This window comes from Phocoena phocoena, chromosome 4 (assembly GCF_963924675.1).
Source record: "Phocoena phocoena chromosome 4, mPhoPho1.1, whole genome shotgun sequence".
NCBI classification, from domain to species: domain Eukaryota; kingdom Metazoa; phylum Chordata; class Mammalia; order Artiodactyla; family Phocoenidae; genus Phocoena; species Phocoena phocoena.
Window position 1 is genome coordinate 97333002 of NC_089222.1, and position 23315 is coordinate 97356316.

The following is a 23315-nucleotide window of genomic DNA, read 5'->3' on the forward strand; positions in this document are numbered from 1 at the left end:
AAGAATACGGCAGAGAAGGAAGAGTAGTAGGTAAGGGGAGGCGGTAGAGGAGGAAAGAAAGACGAGGGAGCTCAAAAGAAACCTGGAAGGACTAATTAAAATAATACCAAGGCGGGGCAGTGAGCGCGTGTCAGAACAGCCGTGTGGATGAAAGGCTCTTGGTGCTCCAGCCCAGGAGGCAGGGCTCTGCCTCTGAGGTAGGAGAGCCAACTTCAGGACACTGGTCCACAAGAGACCTCCCAGCTCCACATAATATTAAACGGTGGAAATCTCCCAGAGACCTCCTTCTTAACACCAGCACCCAGCTTCACTCAACGACCAGCAAGCCACAGTGCTGGACAACCTATGCCAAACAACTAGCAAAACAGGAACACAACCCCACCCATTAGCAGAGAGGCTGCCTAAAATCATAATAAGGCCACAGACACCCAAAAACACACCACCAGACGTGAACCTGCCCACTAGAGAGACAAGATCCAGCCTCATCCAGCACAACACAGGCACTAGTCCCCTCCACCAGGAAGCCTACACAACCCACTGAAACAACCTTAGCCACTGGAGACAGACATCAAAAACAATGGGAACTACGAACGTGCAGCCTGCAAAAAGGAGACCCCAAACACAGTAAGATAAGCAAAATGAGAAGACAGAAAAACACACAGCAGATGAAGGAGCCAGATAAAAACCCACCAGACCTAACAAATGAAGAGGAAATAGGCAATCTACCTGAAAAAGAATTTAGAATAATGATAGTAAGGATGATCCGAAATCTTGGAAGTAGAATGGACAAAATGCAAGAAACAGTTAACAAGGACCTACAAGAACTAAAGATGAAACAAGCAATGATGAACAACGCAATAAATGAAATTAAAAGTACTCTAGATAGGATCAATAGCAGAATAACTGAGGCAGAAGAACGGATAAGTGACCTGGAAGATAAAGTAGTGGAAATAACTACTGCAGAGCAGAATAAAGAAAAAAGAATGAAAAGAACTGAGGACAGTCTCAGAGACCTCTGGGACAACATTAAATGCACCAACATTCGAATTATAGGGGTTCCAGAAGAAGCAGAAAAAAAGAAAGGGACTGAGAAAATATTTGAAGAGATTATAGATTTCCCTAATATGGGAAAGGAAATAGTTAATCAAGTCCAGGAAGCACAGAGAGTCCCATACAGGATAAATACAAGGAGAAATACGCCAAGACACATATTAATCAAACTATCAAAAATTAAATACAAAGAAAGCATATTAAAAGCAGCAAGGGAAAAACAACAAATAACACACAAGGGAATCCCCATAAGGTTAACAGCTGATCTCTCAGCAGAAACCCTACAAGCCAGAAGGGAGTGGCAGGACATACTGAAAGTGATGAAGGAGAAAAGCCTGCAACCAAGACGACTCTACCCAGCAAGGATCTCATTCAGATTTGATGCAGAAATTAAAACCTTTACAGACAAGCAAAAGCTGAGAGAGTTCAGCACCACCAAACCAGCTTTACAACAAATGCTAAAGGAACTTCTCTAGATAAGAAAGGCAAGAGAAGGAAACGACCTATAATAACGAACCCAAAACAATATAGAAAATGGGAATAGGAACATACATATCGATAATTACCTTAAATGTAAATGGACTAAATGCTCCCACCAAAAGACACAGATTGGCTGAATGGATACAAAAACAAGACCCTTATATATGCTGTCTACAAGAGACCCACCTCAGACCTAGAGACACATACAGACTGAAAGTAAGGGGATGGAAAAAGATATTCCATGCAAATGGAAACCAAAAGAAAGCTGGAGTAGCAATTCTTATATCAGACAAAATAGACTTTAAAATAAGGACTATTAAAAGGGATAAAGAAGGACACTACATAATGATCAAGGGATCGATCCAAGAAGAAGATATAACAATTGTAAATATTTATGCATCCAACATAGGAGCACCTCAATACATAAGGCAAATACAACCATAAAAGGGGAGATCGACAGTAACACATTCATAGTAGGGGACTTTAACACCCCACTTTCACCCATGGACAGATCATCCAAAATGAAAATAAATAAGGAAACACAAGCTTTAAATGATACATTAAACAAGATGGACTTAATTGATATTTATAGGACACTCCATCCAAAAACAACAGAATACACATTTTTCTCAAGTGCTCATGGAACATTCTCCAGGATAGATCATATCTTGGGTCACAAATCAAGCCTTGGTAAATTTAAGAAAATTGAAATTGTATCAAGTATCTTTTCTGACCACAACGCCATGAGACTAGATAGCAATTACAGGAAAAGATCTGTAAAATATACAAACACATGGAGGCTAAACAATACACTACTTAATAATGAAGTGATCACTGAAGAAATCAAAGAGGAAATAAAAAAATACCTAGAAACAAATGACAATGGAGACACAACGACCCAAAACCTATGGGATGCAGCAAAAAAGGGGGAAGTTTATAGCAATACAAGCCCACCTTAAGAAGCAGGAAACATCTCAAATAAACAACCTAACCTTGCACCTCAAGCAATTAGAGAAAGAAGAACAAAAAAGCCCCAAAGCTAGCAGAAGGAAAGAAATCATAAAAATCAGGTCAGAAATAAATGAAAAAGAAATGAAGGAAATGATAGCAAAGATCAATAAAACTAAAAGCTGGTTCTTTGAGAAGATAAACAAAATAGATAAACCACTAGCCAGACTCATCAAGAAAAAAAGGGAGAAGACTCAAATCAATAGAATTAGAAATGAGAAAGGAGAAGTAACAACTGACACTGCAGAAATAAAAAAAATCATGAGAGATTACTACAAGCAACTCTATGCCAATAAAATGGACAATCTGGAAGAAATGGACAAATTCTTAGAAATGCACAACCTGCCAAGACTGAATCAGGAAGAAATAGAAAATATGAACAGACCAATCACAAGCACTGAAATTGAAACTGTGATTAAAAATCTTCCAACAAACAAAAGCCCAGGACCAGATGGCTTCACAGGTGAATTCTATCAAACGTTTAGAGAAGAGCTAACACCTATCCTTCTCGAACTCTTCCAAAATATAGCAGAGGGAGGAACACTCCCAAATTCCTTCTACGAGGCCACCATCACCTTGATACCAAAACCAGACAAGGATGTCACAAAGAAAGAAAACTACAGGCCAATATCACTGATGAACATAGATGCAAAAATCCTCAACAAAATACTAGCAAACAGAATCCAACAGCACATTAAAAGGATCATACACCATGATCAAGTGGGGTTTATTCCAGGAATGCAAGGATTCTTCAATATACGCAAATCTATCAATGTGATAAACCATATTAACAAATTGAAGGAGAAAATCCATATGATCATCTCAATAGATGCAGAGAAAGCTTTTGACAAAATTCAACACCCATTTATGATAAAAACCCTCCAGAAAGTAGGCATAGAGGGAACTTTCCTCAACATAATAAAGGCCATATATGACAAGCCCACAGCAAACATCATCCTCAATGGTGAAAAACTGAAAGCATTTCCACTAAGATCAGGAACAAGACAAGGTTGCCCACTCTCACCACTCTTATTCAACATAGTTTTGGAAGTTTTAGCCACAGCAATCAGAGAAGAAAAGGAAATAAAAGGAATCCAAATCGGAAAAGAAGAAGTAAAGCTGTCACTGTTTGCAGATGACATGATACTATACATAGAGAATCCTAAAGATGCTACCAGAAAACTACTAGAGCTAATCAATGAATTTGGTAAAGTAGCAGGATACAAAATTAATGCACAGAAATCTCTGGCATTCCTATATACTAATGATGAAAAATCTGAAAGTGAAATCAAGAAAACACTCCCATTTACCATTGCAACAAAAAGAATAAAATATCTAGGAATAAACCTACCTAAGGATGTGAAAGACCTGTATGCAGAAAATTATAAGACATTGATGAAAGAAATTAAAGATGATACAAATAGATGGAGAGATATACCATGTTCTTGGATGGGAAGAATCAACATTGTGAAAATGACTCTACTACCCAAAGCAATCTACAGATTCAATGCAATCCCTATCAAACTACCACTGGCATTTTTCACAGAACTAGAGCAAAAAATTTCGCAATTTGTATGGAAACACAAAAGACCCCGAATAGCCAAAGCAATCTTGAGAACGAAAAAAGGAGCTGGAGGAATCAGGCTCCCTGACTTCAGACTATACTACAAAGCTACAGTAAGCAAGACAGTATGGTACTGGCACAAAAACAGAAAGATAGATCAGTGGAACAGGATAGAAAGCCCAGAGATAAACCCACGCACATATGGACACCTTATCTTTGATAAAGGAGGCAGGAATGTACAGTGGAGAAAGGACAGTCTCTTCAATAAATGGTGCTGGGAAAACTGGACAGGTACATGTAAAAGTATGAGATTAGATCACTCCCTAACACGATACACAAAAATAAGCTCAAAATGGATTAAAGACCTAAATGTAAGGCCAGAAACTATCAAACTCTTAGAGGAAAACATAGGAAGAACACTCTATGGCATAAATCACAGCAAGATCCTTTCTGACCCACCTCCTAGAGTAATGGAAATAAAAACAAAAATAAACAAATGGGACCTAATGAAACTTCAAAGCTTTTGCACAGCAAAGGAAACCATAATCAAGAGCAAAAGACAACCCTCAGAATGGGAGAAAACATTTGCAAATGAAGCAACTGACAAAGGATTAATCTCCAAAATTTACAAGCAGCTCATGCAGCTCAATAACAAAAAAAAAAACAACCCCATCCAAAAATGGGCAGAAGACCTAAACAGACATTTCTCCAAAGAAGATATACAGAATGCCAACAAACACATGAAAGAATGCTCAACATCATTAATCATTAGAGAAATGCAAATCAAAACTACAATGAGATATCATCTCACACCAGTCAGAATGACCATCATCAAAAAATCTAGAAACAATAAATGCTGGAGAGGGTGTGGAGAAAAGGGGACACTCTTGCACTGCTGGTGGGAATGTGAATTGGTTCAGCCACTATGGAGAACAGTATGGAGGTTCCTTAAAAAACTACAAATAGAATTACCATATGACCCAGCAATCCCACTACTGGGCATATACCCTGAGAAAACCAAAATTCAAAGAGTCATGTACCAAAATGTTCATTGCAGCTCTATTTACAATAGCCCGGAGATGGAAACAACCTAAGCGCCCATCATCGGATGAATGGATAAAGAAGATGTGGCACATATACACAATGGAATATTACTCAGCCTTAAAAAGAAATGAAATTGAGTTATTTGTAATGAGATGGATAGACCTAGAGTCTGTCATACAGAGTGAAGTAAGTCAGAAAGAAAAAGACAAATACCATATGCTAACACATATATATGGAATTTAAGGAAAAAAAATGTCATGAAGAACCTAGGGGTAAGACAGGAATAAATACGCAGACCTACTGGAGAACGGACTTGAGGATATGGGGAGGGGGAAGGGTGAGTTTTGACAGGGCGAGAGAGAGTCATGGACATATACACACTAACAAACGTAGTAAGGTAGATAGCTAGGGGGAAGCAGCCGCAAGGCACAGGGATATTAGCTCAGGGCTTTGGGATAGCCTGGAGGGGTGGGATGGGGAGAGTGGGAGGGAGGGAGACGCAAGAGGGAAGACATATGGGAACATATGTTTATGTATAGCTGATTCACTTTGTTATAAAGCAGAAACTAACACACCATTGTAAAGCAATTATACCCCAATAAAGATGTTTAAAAAAAAAAAAAAAAGAATACGGCAGAGATCATTTCAGCTTGTAAGGAGCATATGTTAGCAATGCATAACTTGTCGATAGAATCCAGCATATTCACCCCCCCCCCCACCCATTATCTTCTTTTGATAGCATTCTCTTTTTGAGGGCATACTGTAATGAATTAGGTATAAAATGAACCTCGAAGTGACTGTGTGAATTGATTTGCTGAAAGGCTTGTTTAGTATTACATTTGAACATTAGTAAGTAAAATAAAATAAATGTTCTTGAGCTTTGATTTTGGGAAGTTGTTAGAGTTCTATCAATGTATTTAAGTATAACTTGAAGGGAAGGGGGTTTAGAACGCTTTTTTGCCTTAAAATATTACATTTTGATCTTTAAAGTATTAGGAGAGTATTGAAAATATTTGAAAGTATTAGGAGTCCGTTCTGATTCTTGTAATGGAATTATAATATAGGGTTTGCAGAATCATTAGTGGCTTAGAATCTCTGTTGATTGTACACAGTTGAGATCATGATTAAAATTTGTCTATGAATAGATCAGATTGTTGTAAAGAGACAGACATTATTTTTATGATTTAATCATTAAGAAAAAGTGAGTGTAGAAAAATTTGACAGAGTAGTTAGTTGTACCTAAAATCTGCTTGCCATGCATATACTATATTAGACCGAGAGATTTAGATATGTAATTTATTGACCAGGAAGCTGCAACAGAGGTTTTTCTGGAGCTTTAAATGTTTTTTTATTTTTTCTTGCTTTTAATGGTTGTGTGATATTCCTATTAAAAAATAAAACATGTGGAAACTGTAGGAAAACACAAAAATGAAAATAAAAATCACTCCTTATATTAGCATTCAGAGCTAGTCACTGGTAAACGTTTTTGTGCATATCTTTTCACATTTGTTTTCCATATATGGATTTTTTTTTGCCTTATAAATGATCATTCTGTAGATATGATTTTCTTTATTATATTGGAAATAATTTCTTATTTGTTCTGGAACATGTTTTGTAATAACTACTATACAGTATCTCATTATTTGTCTTTACAGTAATTTTATTTGTGTTCTTTTATTATCATTGTTTCTATTTTTTCTATACTATAAATAATATATAGTCTATGTCCCTGTTCATAAATGTTTGTATGTATATACAGTTGGTCCTCGAACACAATGTATTTGAACTGCTTCAGTCCACTTATACACAGAAGTTTTAAAAATAAATACTATAGTACTACACGATCTGTGGTTGGTTGAACCTGAGGATGTGGAACTGTGGATACATAAGGCTGATTATAAAGTTACTCAAATTTTCAATTGCGCAGGGGTCGGTGCCCCAACTCCTGAATTGTTCAAGGGTCTACTGCACTTTGATTTTCAAACCTTTTGATGCTTGTTTAGAGTTTTAATAAATTTCCAGATTTCATATGTTTATGCTTTAAGGGGAAGTAGAGAGCTCCTTTTTTTGAAGGTAGGGTAAATTATATTTTGTGTCCATCCTAATGGAAGTATAATGAATATTTATTAGGGTAAATAATTTATTAACATTGAGTCTAATCCACTCATAGGTAAAATAATAAAAACTAATTACTGTGAAAAAAGAATATAAAATCTTCCACAGAAGACATCAGAAGTCTTTTATTTTTACAAAATACTCAACACCTATACCCAACTCTTTAAAAAATATCAGCTGCTCTCCTTCAAGTTTGAACTTGGTATCTTTTTAGGTTATTACTAGGGCTGTGTAACAGATTATCCCCAAACTTAGTGGTTTAAATTTATTTGGCTCATGAATCTGCTGTCTGGCCAGGGTTCAGAGATAGCTTTTCTTGGTTTCATTTGGAGTTAGCTAGGTTTGCTTGGGGGCTGAGGCCTGGAATCATCTTAAAGGATCACTCACTCACTTACCTTGATACCTGTGTTTGGAAGCCTCATATATCTTGTTATATATCTGTTCTTTTTAGTCTTCTCATGAAATCTTTGCAGCACAGCAGCTTCAGGGTATCCAAGATTTTTTTTAACCTATGGCTTACGGCTCCCAAGGCATGTATACTGAGAGACAGAGAGAGATGGAAAAAAAGAGGGAGGAAGGAAGGGAAAACACACAAATATTGCTACATGAAAGGTAGGCTGAAGCAGTGTAGCTATACATAATGCTTTTTATGATCTAGCCTTGGAAGTCACAGGCCTGCCCAGATTCAAGGGGAAGGAACATAGACTGCACTTGATGTTGGAGAACTGGTCAGTATCACATTGTAAGAAGAGCATGTGGGTTGTAGAATATAGATATGGCCATGATTGGAAAACACAATATGCCACAGTATCTAATGTAGGCTAAATACCTACTCACAAAGGATCCATGGGTGTGAACAGTCTGAAGCCCTTGTCTTACTCCCTGAAAAAACAACTGTTATTCCCTGATTAAGAATACAAAGGAAATGACTGATTTAGAGATAATGTTTTGGCAGATGAAGAATTATAAAGAGGTACCTTTAATATAAATTAAATATAAATAATTAAGATGTTACTGATGCCCAAGAGGATTAACTCCAGGGTACTAATGAAATAAAAGTGTTCAGATACCCTTTCTTCACAATTATTTTATCCTCCTAACTTATGTTTACTCTCATTGAAATAATTTTATTGTTGTCACTGGTTGTAGTTGATACAGTGCTCATTATATGTTATGTAATAAGCTGAACTTGATGCTTAACAATCATTTATAATGTGAAAGTTAAATTATTTTAAGTTCTAAACAAATGATTTCAAACTTGTGGCTACACTATATCCATCCATTCATTTGTTTATTCAGTATCATGAGCCATACACTTTGGAGATGTAAAGGTGACTAAGGGTGCTCTCTTTAAGGACCTCCACAGTCTGGAGAAGAAGACAGACATGTAGACAACTAATTATAAAATAGTATGATATGTGTTAATACAAATTACCAAGTACTAACACCCAGAGAAAGGAACGCCTTGGTGTGGGAGTGTTGACTGTGTGGATAAGAGAATAATTTTGTGCAGAATCTGAGGTATTTAATAGGGGAGAAATAGAGGGAAGAGCATTCTAGGTTGGAGGAGCAGTACGTACAGAGGTGTAGAGATGTATGCTTGAAGAAGGTTGAGCAAACTCAGTGGGGTTGGGGTGTAGAGTTTGTGATATTTGGATGATGTCAAAGAGCCCAGATTGTTAAGAGTTTTATATATAAGTAATGGGTGCTATTGTTGTATTTTAAGATTGTAGCCATAATTAGATTTGTGTGTTAGAGACCTCTGGCGATAGCGTTTGAAAGATTAAAAGGGAAAAAAAAACTGCAAGTAAGAATAGTTAAGAAGTTATTATGGGGGGAACCTTCAAGATGGCAGAGGAGTAAGACGTGGAGATCACCTTCTTCCCCACAGATACATCAAAAATACATCTACATGTGGAACAACTGTTACAGAACACCTACTGAACGCTGGCAGAAGACCTCAGACTTCCCAAAAGGCAAGAAACTCCCCACGTACCTGGGTAGGGCAAAAGAAAAAAGGAAAAACAGAGACAAAAGGATAGGGGTCCTCTGGGCAGGAGCAGCAGATTAAGTCTCCACAATCAACTTGATGTACCCTGCATCTCTGGAATACCTGAATAGACAATGAATCATCCCAAAACTGAGGCGATGGACTTTGGGAGCAACTATAGACTTGGGGTTTGCTTTCTGCATCTAATTTGTTTCTGGATTTTTGTTTATCTTAGTTTAGTATTTAGAGCTTATTATCATGGGTAGATTTGTTCATTGATTTGGTTGCTCTCTTCCTTTTATATGTATATATATATTTTTCTCCTTTTTCTCTTTTTGTGAGTGTGTATGCATATGCTTTCTGTGATTTTATCTGTATAGCTTTGCTTTTACAATTTGTCCTAGGGTTATATCGTTTTTTTGTTTTTTTTGGGGTGTAGTTTTTCATGCTTGTTATCATTGGTGGATTTGTTTTTGGTTTGGTTACTCTCTTCTTCCTTTCCTTTTTAATATTTAAAAAATTTTTTATTTTAATTATTTTATATTTTTCTCCTCCTTCCTCCCTCCCTCCCTCCCTCCCTCCCTCCCTCCCTTCCTTCCTTCCTTCCCTTTATCCCTATCTCCCTCCCTCCCTTCCTCCCTCCCTCCCTCTCTCCCTTCCTATCTCTCCCTTTTCTTCTGAGCTGCGTGGCTGACAGGGTCTTGGTGCTCCAGCTGGGTGTCAGGCCTGAGCCTCTGAGGTGGGAGAGCCGAGTTCAGGATATTGGTCCACCAGAGACCTCCCGGCCCCACGTAATATCAAACGGTGAAAGCTCTCCCAGAGATCTCCATCTCAGTGCTACGAGCCAGCTCCACTCAATGACCAGCAAGCTACAGTGCTGGACACCCTGTGCCAAACTACTAGCAAGACAGGAACACAGCCCCACCCATTAGCAGAGAGGCTGCCTAAAATCATAGTAAGTTCACAGATACCCCAAAACACACCACCGGATGCGGTCCTGTCCACCAGAAAGATGAGTTGCAGCCTAAGCCACCAGAACACAGGCACCAGTACGCTCCACCAGGAAACCTACAAAACCCACTGAACCAACCTTAACTACTGGGGCAGACACCAAAAACAATGGGAACTACGAACTTGCCGCCTGTGAAAAGGAGACCCCAAACACAGTAAGTTAAGCAAAATGAGAAGACATAAATACACAGCAGATGAAGGAGCAAGGTAAAAACCCACCAGACCAAATCAATGAAGAGGAAATAGGCAGTCTACCTGAAAAAGAATTCAGAGTAATGATAGTAGAGATGATTAAAAATCTTGGAAATAGAATGGAGGAAATACGAGAAACGTTTAAGAAGGACCCAGAAAACCTAAAGAGCAAACAAACAATGATGAACAGCATAATAAATGAAATTAAAAATTCTCTAGAAGGAATCGATAGCAGAATAACTGAGGCAGAAGAACGGATAAGTGACCTGGAAGATAAAATACTGGAAATAACTACTGCAGAGCAGAATAAAGAAAAAAGAATGAAAAGAACTGAGGACAGTCTCAGAGACCTCTGGGACAACATTAAACGCACCAACATTCGAATTACAGGGGTCCCAGAAGAAGAAGAGAAAAAGAAGGGGACTGAGAAAATATTTGAAGAGATTATAGTTGAAAACTTCCCTAATATGGGAAAGGAAATAGTCAACTCCAGGAAGCGCAGAGATTGCCATACAGGATAAATCAAAGGAGAAACACGCCAAGACACATATTAATCAAACTATCAAAAATTAAATACAAAGAAAAGATATTAAAAGCAGCAAGGGAAAAACAACAAATAATATACAACGGAATCCCCATAAGGTTAACGGCTGATCTTTCAGCAGAAACTCTGCAAGCCAGAAGGGTGTGGCAGGACATATTTAAAGTAATGAAAGGGAAAAACCTATAACCAAGATTACTCTACCCAGCAAGGATCTCATTCAGATTTGATGGAGAAATTAAAACCTTTCCAGACAAGCAAAAGCTAAGAGAATTCAGCAACACCAAGCCAGCTTTACAACAAAGCTAAAGGAACTTCTCTAGGCAGAAACACAAGAGAAGGAAAAGACCTACAATAACAAACCCAAAACAATTAAGAAAGTGGTAAAAGGAACATAAATATCGATAACTACCTTAAATGTAAATGGACTAAATGCTCCAACCAAAAGACATAGATGGCTGAATGAATACAAAAACAAGAGCTGCATGTATGTTTTCTACAAGAGACCCACTTCAGACCTAGGGACACATACAGACTGAAAGTGAGGGATGTAAAAAGATATTCCATACAAATGGGAATCAAAAGAAAGCTGGAGTAGCAATTCTCATATCAGACAAAATAGACTTTAAAATAAAGACTATTACAAGAGACAAAGAAGGACACTACTTAATGATCAAGGTATCAATCCAAGAAGAAGATATAACAACTGTAAATATTTATGTACCCAACATAGGTGCACCTCAATACATAAGGCAAATGCTAACAGCCATAAAAGGGGAAATCGACAGTAACACAATCATAGTAGGGGACTTTAACACCCCACTCTCACTAATGGCCAGATCACCCAAAATGAAAATAAATAAGGAAACACAAGGTTTAAATGATACATTAAACAAGATGGACTTAATTGATACTTATAGGGCATTCCATCCCAAAACAACAGAGTACACTTTCTTCTCAAGTGCTCATGGAACATTCTCCAGGATAGATCACATCTTGGGTCACAAATCAAGCCTTAAGTTTAAGAAAATTGAAATCATGTTAAGTATCTTTTTCAACCACAATGCTATGAGACTAGATATCAATTACAGGAAAATATCTGTAAAAAATACAAACTCATCGAAGCTAAACAATACACTACTAAGTAACCAAGAGATCACTGAAGAAATCGAAGAGGAAATCAGAAAATACCTAGAAACAAATGACAATGAAAACCACGACAACCCAAAACCTGTGGGATGCAGAAAAAGCAGTTCTAAGAGCAAAGTTTATAGCGATACAATCCTACCTCAAGAAACAAGAAACATCTCAAATAAACAAGCTAACCTTACCCCTAAAGCAATTGGAGAAAGAAGAACAAAAAAACCCCAAAGTTAGCAGAAGGAAAGAAATCGTAAAGATAAGATCCAAAATGAATGAAAAAGAAATGAAGGAAACGATAGCAAAGAATAATAAAACTAAAAGCTGATTCTTTGATAAGATGAACAAAATTGATAAACCATTAGCCAGACTCATCAAGCAAAACTGGAAGAAGACTCAAATCAATAGGATTAGAAATGAAAAAGGAGAACTAACAACTGACACTGTAGAAATACAAAAGATCGTGAGAGATTACTACAAGCAACCATATGCCAGTAAGATGCACAACCTGGAAGAAATGGACAAATTCTTAGAAAATCACAACCTTCTGAGACTGAAACAGAAAGAAATAGAAAATATAAACAGACCAGTCACAAGCACTGCAATTGAAACTGTGATTAAAAATCTTCCAACAAACAAAAGCCCAGCACCAGGTGGCTTCACAGGTGAATTCTATCAAACATTTAGAGGAGAGCTAACACCTATCCTTCTCAAACTCTTCCAAAATATAGCAGAGGGAGAAACACCCCCAAACTCTTTCTACGAGGCCACCGTCACCCTGCTACCACAACCAGACAAGGTGTCACAAAAAAATCAAACTACAGGCCAATATCACTGATGAACATAGATGCAGAAATCCTCAACAAAATACTAGCAAACAGAATCCAACAGCTCATTAAAAGGATCATACACCATGATCAAGTGGGGTTTGTCTCAGGAATGCAAGGATTCTTCAATATATGCAAATCCATCAAGGTGATACACCATATTAAACAACTGAAGGATAAAAACCTTATGATAAGCTCAATAGATGCAGAAAAAGCTTTCCACAAAATTCAACACTGATTGATGATAAAAACCCTCCAGAAAGTAGACATAGAGGGAACCTACCTCAACATAATAAAGGCTATATATGACAAACCAACAGCCAACGTCATTTTCAATGGTGAAAAACTGAAACTATTTCCACCAAGATCAGGAAGGAGACAAGGTTGCCCACTCTCACCACTGTTATTCAACATAGTTTTGGAAGTTTCAGCCACAGCAGTCAGAAAAGAAAAAGAAATAAAAGGAATCCAAATCAGAAAAGAAGTAAAACTGTCACTGTTTGCAAGTGAAATGATACTGTGCATAGAGAGTCCTAAATATGCTACCAGAAAACTACTAGAGCTGATCAGTGAGTTTGGTAATGTAGCAGGATACAAAATTAATGCACAGAAATCTCTTGCATTCCTTTACACTAATGATGAAAAATCTGAAAAAGAAATTAAGGAAACACTCCCATTTACCATTGCAACAAAAAGAATAAAATACCTAGGAATATACCTACCTAAGGAGAAAAAAGATCTGTATGCAGAATACTATAAGACACTGATGAAAGAAATTAAAGTTGATGTGAACAGATGGAGAGATATATCATGTTCTTGGATTGGAATAATCAACATTGTGAAAATGACTATACTACCCAAAGCAATTTACAGATTCAGTGCAATCCCTATCAAACTACCACTGGCATTTTTCACAGAACTAGAGCAAAAAATTTCACAATTTCTATTAAAACACAAAAGACTCCTAATAGCCAAAGGAATCTTGAGAAAGAAAAATGGAGCTGGAGGAATCAGGCTCCCTGCCTTCGGAGTATACTACAGAGCTACAGTAATTAAGACAGTATGGTACTGGCAGAAAAACAGAAATACAAATCAGTGGAACAGGGTAGAAAGCCCAGAGATAAATCCACACACATATGGTCACTTTATCTTTGATAAAGGAGTCAAGAATATACAGTGGAGAAAAGACAACCTCTTCAATAAGTGGTGCTGGGAAAACTGGACAGCTACATATAAAAGAATGAAATTAGAACACTCCCTAACACCATACACAAAAATAAACTAAAAATTGATTAAAGACCTAAATGTAAGGCCAGACACTTTAAAACTCTTAGAGGAAAACATAGAACACTCTATGACATAAATCACAGCAAGATCCTTTTTGACCCATCTCCTAGAGGAATGGGAATAAAAACAAAAATAAACAGATGGGACCTAATGAAACTTCAAAGCTTTTGCACAGCAAAGGAAACCATAAGACAAAAAGACAACCCTCATAATGGAAGAAAATATTTGCAAACGTAGCAACTGACAAAGGATTAATCTTCAAAATATACAAGCAGCCCATGCAGCTCAATATCAAAAAAACAGTGCAATCCAAAAATGGGCAGAAGAGCTAAATACACATTTCTCCTTAGAATGTGTACAGATGGTCAACAAACACATGAAAGGGTGCTTAACATCACTAATTATTGGAGAAATGCAAATCTAAAGTACTATGAGGTATCACCTCACACCAGTCAGAATGGCTATCATCAAAAAATCTACAAACAATAAATGCTGGAGAGGGTGTGGAGAAAAGGGAATCCTCCTGCAATGTTGGTGGGAATGTAAATTGATACAGCCACTATGGAGAACATTATGGAGGTTCCTTAAAAAACTAAAAATAGAACTACCATATGACCCAGCAATTCCGCTACTGGGCATATACCCTGAGAAAACCATAATTCAAAAAGAGTCATGTACCACAATGTTCATTATAGCTCTATTTACAATAGCCAGGATATGGAAGCAACCTAAGTGTCCATCGACAGATGAATGGATAAAGAAGATGTGGCACATATATACAATAGAATAACACTTGACCATAAAAAGAAACAAAACTGAGTTATTTGTAGTGAGGTGGATGGACCTAGAGTCTGTCATAGAGAGTGAAGTATGTCAGAAAGAGAAAAACAAATACCGTATGCTAACACACATACATAGAAAGTTTAAAAGAAGAAGGTTCTGAAGAACCTAGGGGCAGGACAGGAAAAAAGACAGACGTAGAGAATGGATTTGGGGATACAGGGAGGGGGAAGCATAAGCTGGGACGAAGTGAGAGAGTGGCATTGACATATATACACTACCAAATGTAAAATAGACAGCTAGTCAGAAGCAACCGCATAGCACAGGGAGACCAGCTCGGTGCTTTGTGACCACCTAGAGGGGTGGGATAGGGAGCGTGGGAGGGAGACACAAGAGGGAGGGGATATGGGGATATATGTATACGTATAGCTGATTCTCTTTGTTTTATAGCAGAAACTAACACAAGAATGTAAAGCAGATATCCTGCAATAAGGATGTTAAGAAAAAACCATGTTATTGTGATACTTCATTTATCTACTTTTTTACTGAATGAGAGAGGCTTTTTATAAAATTATATTCAACTACCTATAAAGTAAGCACTGAATTTAATTAAAACTCTTTAAAACTAATACCAAAATATTAATGCAAGTAATATAATGGTTCTGTTAGCTCATTCAGCTCTTATTTATATTTCAGTTAAACTGGTTATTTTCTCATTCTGGTTTCAGATAAAAAAGATGTTAAATGCAAAACCAGAGGATGTTTGTGTTAAGTCACCATTGTCCAAACTGAGAAGCTCAGAACGCTGGGATCTTTCTTTGCAGGGGGTAAATAAAAACTATTTCCTTTTAAGTATGTGGTGTTACTTGGTATGTTTAAAATAATTTAATAAAGCTGAATTTTACTTTTCTTATATGTCCTTTTTTTTGTTTTCTAATTGCAGGTTTTAAATTTATTTCTGGCAAATGTTGAAGTGATGCTTTGAGGTTAGGGTCTTTTTCAATTTAAATCTAAGAACATCTTATTATGCATGGTTGTTTCCTTCATGAATTTAAATCTCATTATTGTAATATATATTATATTTAAAATTTATGAGAATATTAAGCTTATTAGAATCCTTTGCTCTTTTTCTCTGTTTTGTAAGTTTGAGAGGGTACATCTTAAAAGGTGACACAACTATATGTGTGTGTGTATATATATATATTTTTAAAATATTTATTTTTTATTGGGATACGGTTGCTTTACAATGTTGTGCTAGCTCCTGCTGCACAGCAGAGTGAACCAGCCATATGTATACACATATCCCCTCCCTTTTGGATTTCCTCCCATCCAGGTCACCACAGAGCACCAAGTAGAGTTCCCTGTGCTATACAGCAGGTCCTCACTAGTTATCTATTTCATATGCAGTGGCGTATGAAATAGATTGATCCAGATGTCAACCTCAATCTCCCAATTCATCCCAGCCCGACACAACTGTATCTTATCCTGATTATAAATCTGGAGTAATTTTATCACTATTAAGTATTACTATAGTGTTCTCATGAATAAAGCTTAAGATAGCACTTTATAAGTTTTTTTTTTTTTCCTTGACTGGCACAACTCATGGTCAAGGTTTTAAAAATAGAATTTTTCTAAGATTTTCTAATTCTCCATTTGAGGATACACGTATTAGTCTACTAGGGCTAACATAACGAAAGACCACAGGTCAGATGGCTTAAACAACAGAAAGTTATTTTCTCACAGGTCTGGAGGCTGGAAGTCCAAAATCAAGGTGCTGGCAGGGTTCATTTCACTAAGGCCTCTCTCCTTGGCTTACAGATGGCTATCTTCTTGCTTTGTCCTCATATGGCCTCTTTTCTGTGCACCCACATCCGTGGAGTTTCTTCTTCTTCTTATAAGGACACTAGTCTTATAGGATTAGGGTCCCACCCTTATGACCTCATTTAAACTTCATTACCTATGTAAAGGCCCTATCTCCACATACAGTCATGTTCAAGGTTAGGATATCAACATACGAATTTTGGCAGAGACAGTTCAGGTCACAACAGGAGAATTTTAGGATAACAGACTTTAAGTCACCTTGAATGTATGTGTTTTTATGTTACAGACAAGAAAAATTAACCATTTACTATAACTTGTTCTCAGAGGAAAGATTTGTTGTTAGTATTAGTTGCTTTAACATTTATATATTTATTTATTTTGGCCGTACTGCATGGCTTGCAGGATCTTAGTTCCCTGACTAGGGATTGATCCCATGCCCTCAGCAGTGAAAGCACGGAGTCCTAACTACTAGACCACCAAGGAATTCCCTAACATTATTTAAAAATTTAATAATTAAATAATGCATTTGCTTTTTATACAAGGTACAAAAAAGGGAAATAACAAATGGGACTATTTCCTAAATGCAGTCACTGCTGACAGTTTTTTTTAATTCCTTTCAAGGAAAAGAAAGCATATTGCCCCCATATGACTCTATATTATTTTTTGATCATTGCTTAAGAGGGATCATGAAATACATAGTAATACTAGTAATATTGTTAATTTTTTCTTCTATTTTAATACATTTAGATCTATCTCTTTTATTTGTTTTTTATTGGCTTTGCAATACTCCAAAAATATATCATATACAATAATTTATTCACTTAGTGCACTGATATTAGACAATTTGGTTGTTTCTAGAGTTTTGCTGAAAGAAACAATATTGCAAGACCTTCATTTTTTGTAAACAGGGAACCATTTTTGAGTGGGATTACTGGGTCTAAGGAAGTTTGTATATTAAATTTTAATGAATATTGCAAAACTGTCTCACAGAAGATTTGCACCAATTTATATTGCCACCAGTGAGAGCTCCTGTATTTCTACAGGTTTACTATTACTGGATATTATCAGGCAGTAAAATTGTTGCCAGTAGAAGAAAAAAATACATTATTTTTTTTAAGCTTTTTTTTAAAAAAAAATATTTATTTATTTATTTTTGGTTGCATTGGGTCTTAGTTTTGGGGATCTTTCGTTGTGGTCCGTGGGCTCTCTGGTTGTGGCACGTGGCTCAGTAGTTGCAGCACATAGGCTTACTTGCCCCATGGCATGTGGGATCTTAGTTCCTGGACCAGGGATTGAACCTGCTTTCCCTGCATTGGAAGGCAGATTCTTAACCACTGGACCACCAGGGAAGTCCCCAACATACATTATTTTAAGAAAATTTTATCTCTGCATTTATATATTTTACTTTATGTTTTAGAATACTGAATGGAGTAAAAATAAGATATATATATCATTTTAAATACACACACACACAGTCTCTTGGAAGTAGATGGATGCTTTTTGTTGGGTTTGTTTTCTTAAGAGGTGTCTTACTAAATGTGTTTTTTCCTTTACCCTTGGGTCATATAATCTTCCTTTAGTATTTGGCCTTCAAGAGGCAGATGTGGATCACCAGAGAGCTCTTTTTTAAGAAATAAATTTATTTATTTTATTTATTTATTTTTGGCTGTATTGGGTCTTCATTGCTACGCGCGGGCTTTCTCCAGTTGTGGTGAGTGGGGGCTACTCTTTGTTGCGGTGCGTGTGCTTCTCACTGCAGTGGCTTTTCTTGTTGCGGAGCACAGGCTCTAGGCCTGTGGGCGTCAATAGTTGTGGCATGAGGGCTCAGTAGTTGTGGTTAGTGGGCTCTAGAGCGCAGGCTCAGTAGTTGTTGCACACGGACTTAGTAGTTGCTCTGTGGCATGTGGGACCTTCCCAGACCAGGCTTGAACCCATGTCCCCTGCATTGGCAGTCGGATTGTTAACCACTGTGCCACCAGGGAAGTCCCCAGAGAGCTCTTTAGGTATTAAGTGTCTATGTTATATAATCTGCCTTAACTATGTTACGTTATATAACATAACTCTATGTTATATAATCTTTCCTTAACTCCTTTTCATTTCAGCAGTCTCCTTTTCCTGAGAAGTAATGGCTTATTTTCTCCTACTTCTCTCTACCCACTGAGTGAAACAAGGCCTCCTCAGAGACATATTTTCTTTTCCTATGACCAGTTTCCCACTCTAGTTGCACGTGTTCCTTAGGATAGTGATGCTTAACTTTTGGGAAATCTACATCCTGTTTGAGATTTGAAGTGGCAAATGTGTCAGCTTTACCTTGCTCCCATGTTGCTTTAGACTTAATGGTATTTGTTAAGTGTGCTTCATAGTTTGTAGGGTTTGAGGCAGTACCAAAATCTTGCTTTGTTGTTTCTCCCACACGCTGTAGGTTTCAATGAAATAAAAAGGGATAAATACTACTCTCCATAATCTTCAGATTATGCTATCTTCAGCAGAATTTTAACTTACTTGTTTATTTTTGGTATCAACTGAGATACAATTATATAAAGAAGGCTGCACAGATCTTAGGTGTATAATTGGATGAGCTTTGACTAATGTAACATATGCAACCAATATCTCAGTGAAATAGAGCATTGTCGTGAGCCTTGAAAGTTCCCTTATGCCCCTTACCATTGTATCTTCTCTTTGCCTGCTGTCCCTATTCCCACCCTGTTCCTGACAACTAATTTTCTGATTTCTATATCTGTAAGATAGTTTTGCCTATTAGTATAGTGTATACTCTTTTGTGTTTGCCTTCTTTTGCTTAGTAAAACGTTGTTGAAACTCATTCCTGTTTTCTGTCTATCAGCAGTTGCTGTGAGCGGGGGGTACTCTTTGTTGTGGTGCGTGGGCTTCTCATCATGGTGGCTTCTCTTGTTGCAGACTCTAGGCACGCGGGCTTCAGTAGTTGTGGCATGTGGGCTCAGTAGTTGTGGCTTGTGGGCTCTAGAGTGCAGGCTCAGTAGTTGTGGTGCCCGGACCAGGCTCGAACCCATGACCCCTGCATTGGCAGGAAGATTCTTAACCACTGTGCCACCAGGAAAGCCCAGTTTGTTTCTTTTTACTGCTAAGTAATATTCTGTTATATGAGTATAACACAATTTATTAATCTAATTCTTCTGTTGATGGACTTTTGGGATTGTTTTTAATTGGTTTTAATTTGCTTTGCCCTGGTGACTAATGGTGTTAAAATATTTTCATATGTTGATTAGCTGTTGTATGTTTTCCTTTTTTGTGAAGTGTCTGTTCAAATTTTTTGCCCTTTTAAAAATATATTTTATTGGCAATTAATTTACATATAATTAAATTAATCCATTTTAAGTGTTCTCTGAATTTTGACAAAGGTATACATTTTTGCAGCCACCACCGTTATAAAGGGGTGTGTGTGTGTGTGTGTGTGTGTGTGTGTGTGTGTATTTATATTTATTTATCGTTTTTTTTCTTGGTGTACAGTCCTATGAGTTACAAGATCTGTATAGACTCATATGACTATCATCACAGTGAAGATACCGTACAGTTCTATCACTCCAAAAAATTCCCTGGTGCTATCCCCTTCGTAGTTACTCCCTATCCCCATCCCTAACCCATGGTAACATTGTTGTTTTCTCTACCTGTAGTTCTGTATTTTCCAGAATGTCACATGAATGCAATCATGGAGTATGTAATTTTTTAATGTTTTGAGAGTGGCTTTTTCATGTAGTGTAATGCCGTTGAGATTCATCGATGTTGTATATATCAGTAGTTTGTTTAACCATTCCCACATTAACCACTGAAGGACATATGGGTTGTTTCCAGTTTTTGGCAGTTAGGAATAAAGATGCTATACATATTTGTATACAGGTCTTTTTTGTGAGCAGAAGTTTTTAAATTTCTCTAGGGAAAATACCTAGGAGTGGGATTCCTGAATCATATGTAAGTGTATGTTTAACTGCCAAACTGATTTCCAGAATACCATTTTACATTCCCACCAGCAATGTATGGGACTTCTGGATGCTTTGTAACTTTACCAATACTTGGTGCTGTCATTTTGCTTATTTTTTAAAATAATAGACTATTTTTTAGAGTTGTTTCAGGTTTACCAAAAAATTGAAGGGATAGTACAAACAGTACCCATATATTCATTCTGCCCTTCCCTATGCTCACACACAGTTTCCTTATTATTAACATCTTGCATTAATGTGGTACATTTGTTACAGTTGGTGAGCCAAATACGGATACATTTTTTTAATATTGAGATGTAATTGACATGTAACACTGTATTAGTTTTAGGTGTACAACATGATGATATTTATTTATTTATTTATTTTGGGGATCGAGCCATTTTATCTAGGGGCTTTGGAGGAGGGTTGAAAGGCTGGGAGGACAGTGAGATCTGATGTCCTTCTTCCAGCCGGGAGCTCCCCAGCTTCACCATCTCTGAAAGCCATAATGATTGATACATATTTAAATTGCAAAATTATTGCCACAGTAAGTTTAGTTAACATACATTACCATACATAGTTACAGTTTCTTTTTCTTATAATGAGACTTTTAAGATCTACTCTCTTAGCAGGTTTCAAATGTATAGTATAGCTTTGTTAACTAATTCGCCATGCTGTACATTATGTCCCCAGGACTTATAACTGGAAATTTGTACCTTTTGGCCACCTTCACTCATTTCCTCCAGCTCTCAACCCCTGCCTCTGGCAACCACAAATCTGTTCTCTGTATCAATGAATTCAGATTCAAAAAAAATTCCACATGTAAGTGAGATCGAACAGTATTTGTTTTTCTCTGTTTGACTTATTTCACGTAGTATAATGCCCTGATAGTCTACCCATGTTATTGCTAATGGCAAGATTTCCTTCTTTTTTTATGGTTGAATAACATTCCATTAAAGTGTGTGTGTGTGTGTGTGTATATATGTGTATGTATATATATATGTACACATACCACATTTTGTTTATCCATTCATCCATTGATGGACACTTAGATTGTTTACACATCCTGGCTATTGTAAATAATATTGCAGTGAACATGGAGTTGTTGATAATTTTTTTTTTCAGGTAGTGATTTTGTTTTCTAAGGAAAAATACCCAGAAGTGGAAATGGAATTGCTGAATCATATGGTGGTTTTTAAAAATTTTTTTGAGGAACCTCCATAGTATTTTCCATAATGTCTCTACCAGTTTACATTCCTGCAAGCAGTGCACAAGGGTTCCATTTTCTCCTCATCCTTTTTTTTCTTTTTAAATACATATTTATTTGGCTGTGTCAGGTCTTAGTTGTGGCACGTGGGATCTTCTGTTGCAGCACATGGGCTTCTCTCTAGTTGTGGCGCATGGGCTCTAGAGCACACGGGCTCAGTAGTTGTAGCACGTGGGCTCTCTTGTGGCATGCGGGCTCCAGAGCATGCGTGCTCATTAGTTGTGGTGCACAGGCTTAGCTGTCCTGCAGCATGTAGGATCTTAGCTCCCCGACCAGGGATTGAACCTGCGTTCCCTGCATTGGAAGGTGGATTCTTTTTTTAAAATAAATTTATAAATTTATATATTTATTTATTTATGGCTGTGTTGGGTCTTCATTGCTGCATGCGGGCTTTTTTTTCTAGTTGTGGCTAGCGGGGGCTACTCATTGTTGCAGAGGGCAGGTTTCTCATTGTGGTGGCTTCTATTGTTGCGGAGCATGGGCTCTAGGCACCCGGGCTGCAGTAGTTGTGGCTCGTGGGCTCTAGAGTGCAGAGTCAGTAGTTGTGGCACATGGGCTTAGTTGCTCCGCGGCATGTGGGATCTTCCTGGACCAGTGATTGAATTCGTGTCCCCTGCATTAGCAGGTGGATTCTTAACCACTGCGCCACCAGGGAAGTCCCAGAAGGTGGATTCTTAACCACTGGACCACCAGGGAAGTCCCTCTCCTCATCCTCGCATCCTCTTTTTATGTCTTGTCTTTTTGATAATGACCATTCTACCAGGTGTGAGGAGGTAGTTCATTGTGGTTTTGATTTGCATTTCCATGGTGTTTAGTGATCTTGAGCCCCTTTTCATGTACCTGTTGGCCATATGTATGTCTTCTTTGGAAAAATTTCTATTCAGATCTGTTGATTTTTAAATTAGATCTTTTGTTTTTGCTATTGAGTTGTATGAGTTCTTTATATATTTTGGATGTTAGCCTCCTGTCAGTTATATGTTTCAGAAATAATTTCTCCAATTCTGTAGATTGGTTTTTCATATTATTGATGGTTTCCTTTGCTGTGCATTTTTAGGTTGATGTAGTCTCACTTGTTTATTTTGTTTTTATTGCCTTTGCCTAGGTGTCAAATCCAAAAAATCATTGTTAAGACACTGATATCAAGGAACTTACCCTTTATGTTATCTTTTAGGAGTTCTATAGTTTCAGGTTTTATGTTCAAGTCAGTCAGTCCATTTTGAATTGATTTTTGTGTATGGTGTAAGA

The 23315-nt window shown here is 37.2% G+C and overlaps 1 protein-coding gene across 4 annotated transcripts in view; it reads left to right on the forward strand.

Annotated features, from left to right (window-relative positions):
- SENP7 (SUMO specific peptidase 7) overlaps nt 1–23315 on the forward strand; it is a 159648-nt gene that overhangs the window by 18296 nt on the left and 118037 nt on the right. For 2 of the 4 annotated variants that reach the window (XM_065876084.1, XM_065876085.1), the window contains exon 1: nt 15764–15856. In XM_065876084.1, coding sequence (XP_065732156.1) covers nt 15767–15856 — 90 coding nt within the window. In that variant the 5' untranslated portion in view covers nt 15764–15766. Of the gene's footprint in view, nt 1–15757; nt 15857–23315 lie in introns of those variants that run through there. The other 2 variants (XM_065876082.1, XM_065876083.1) reach the window with 2 other exon arrangements.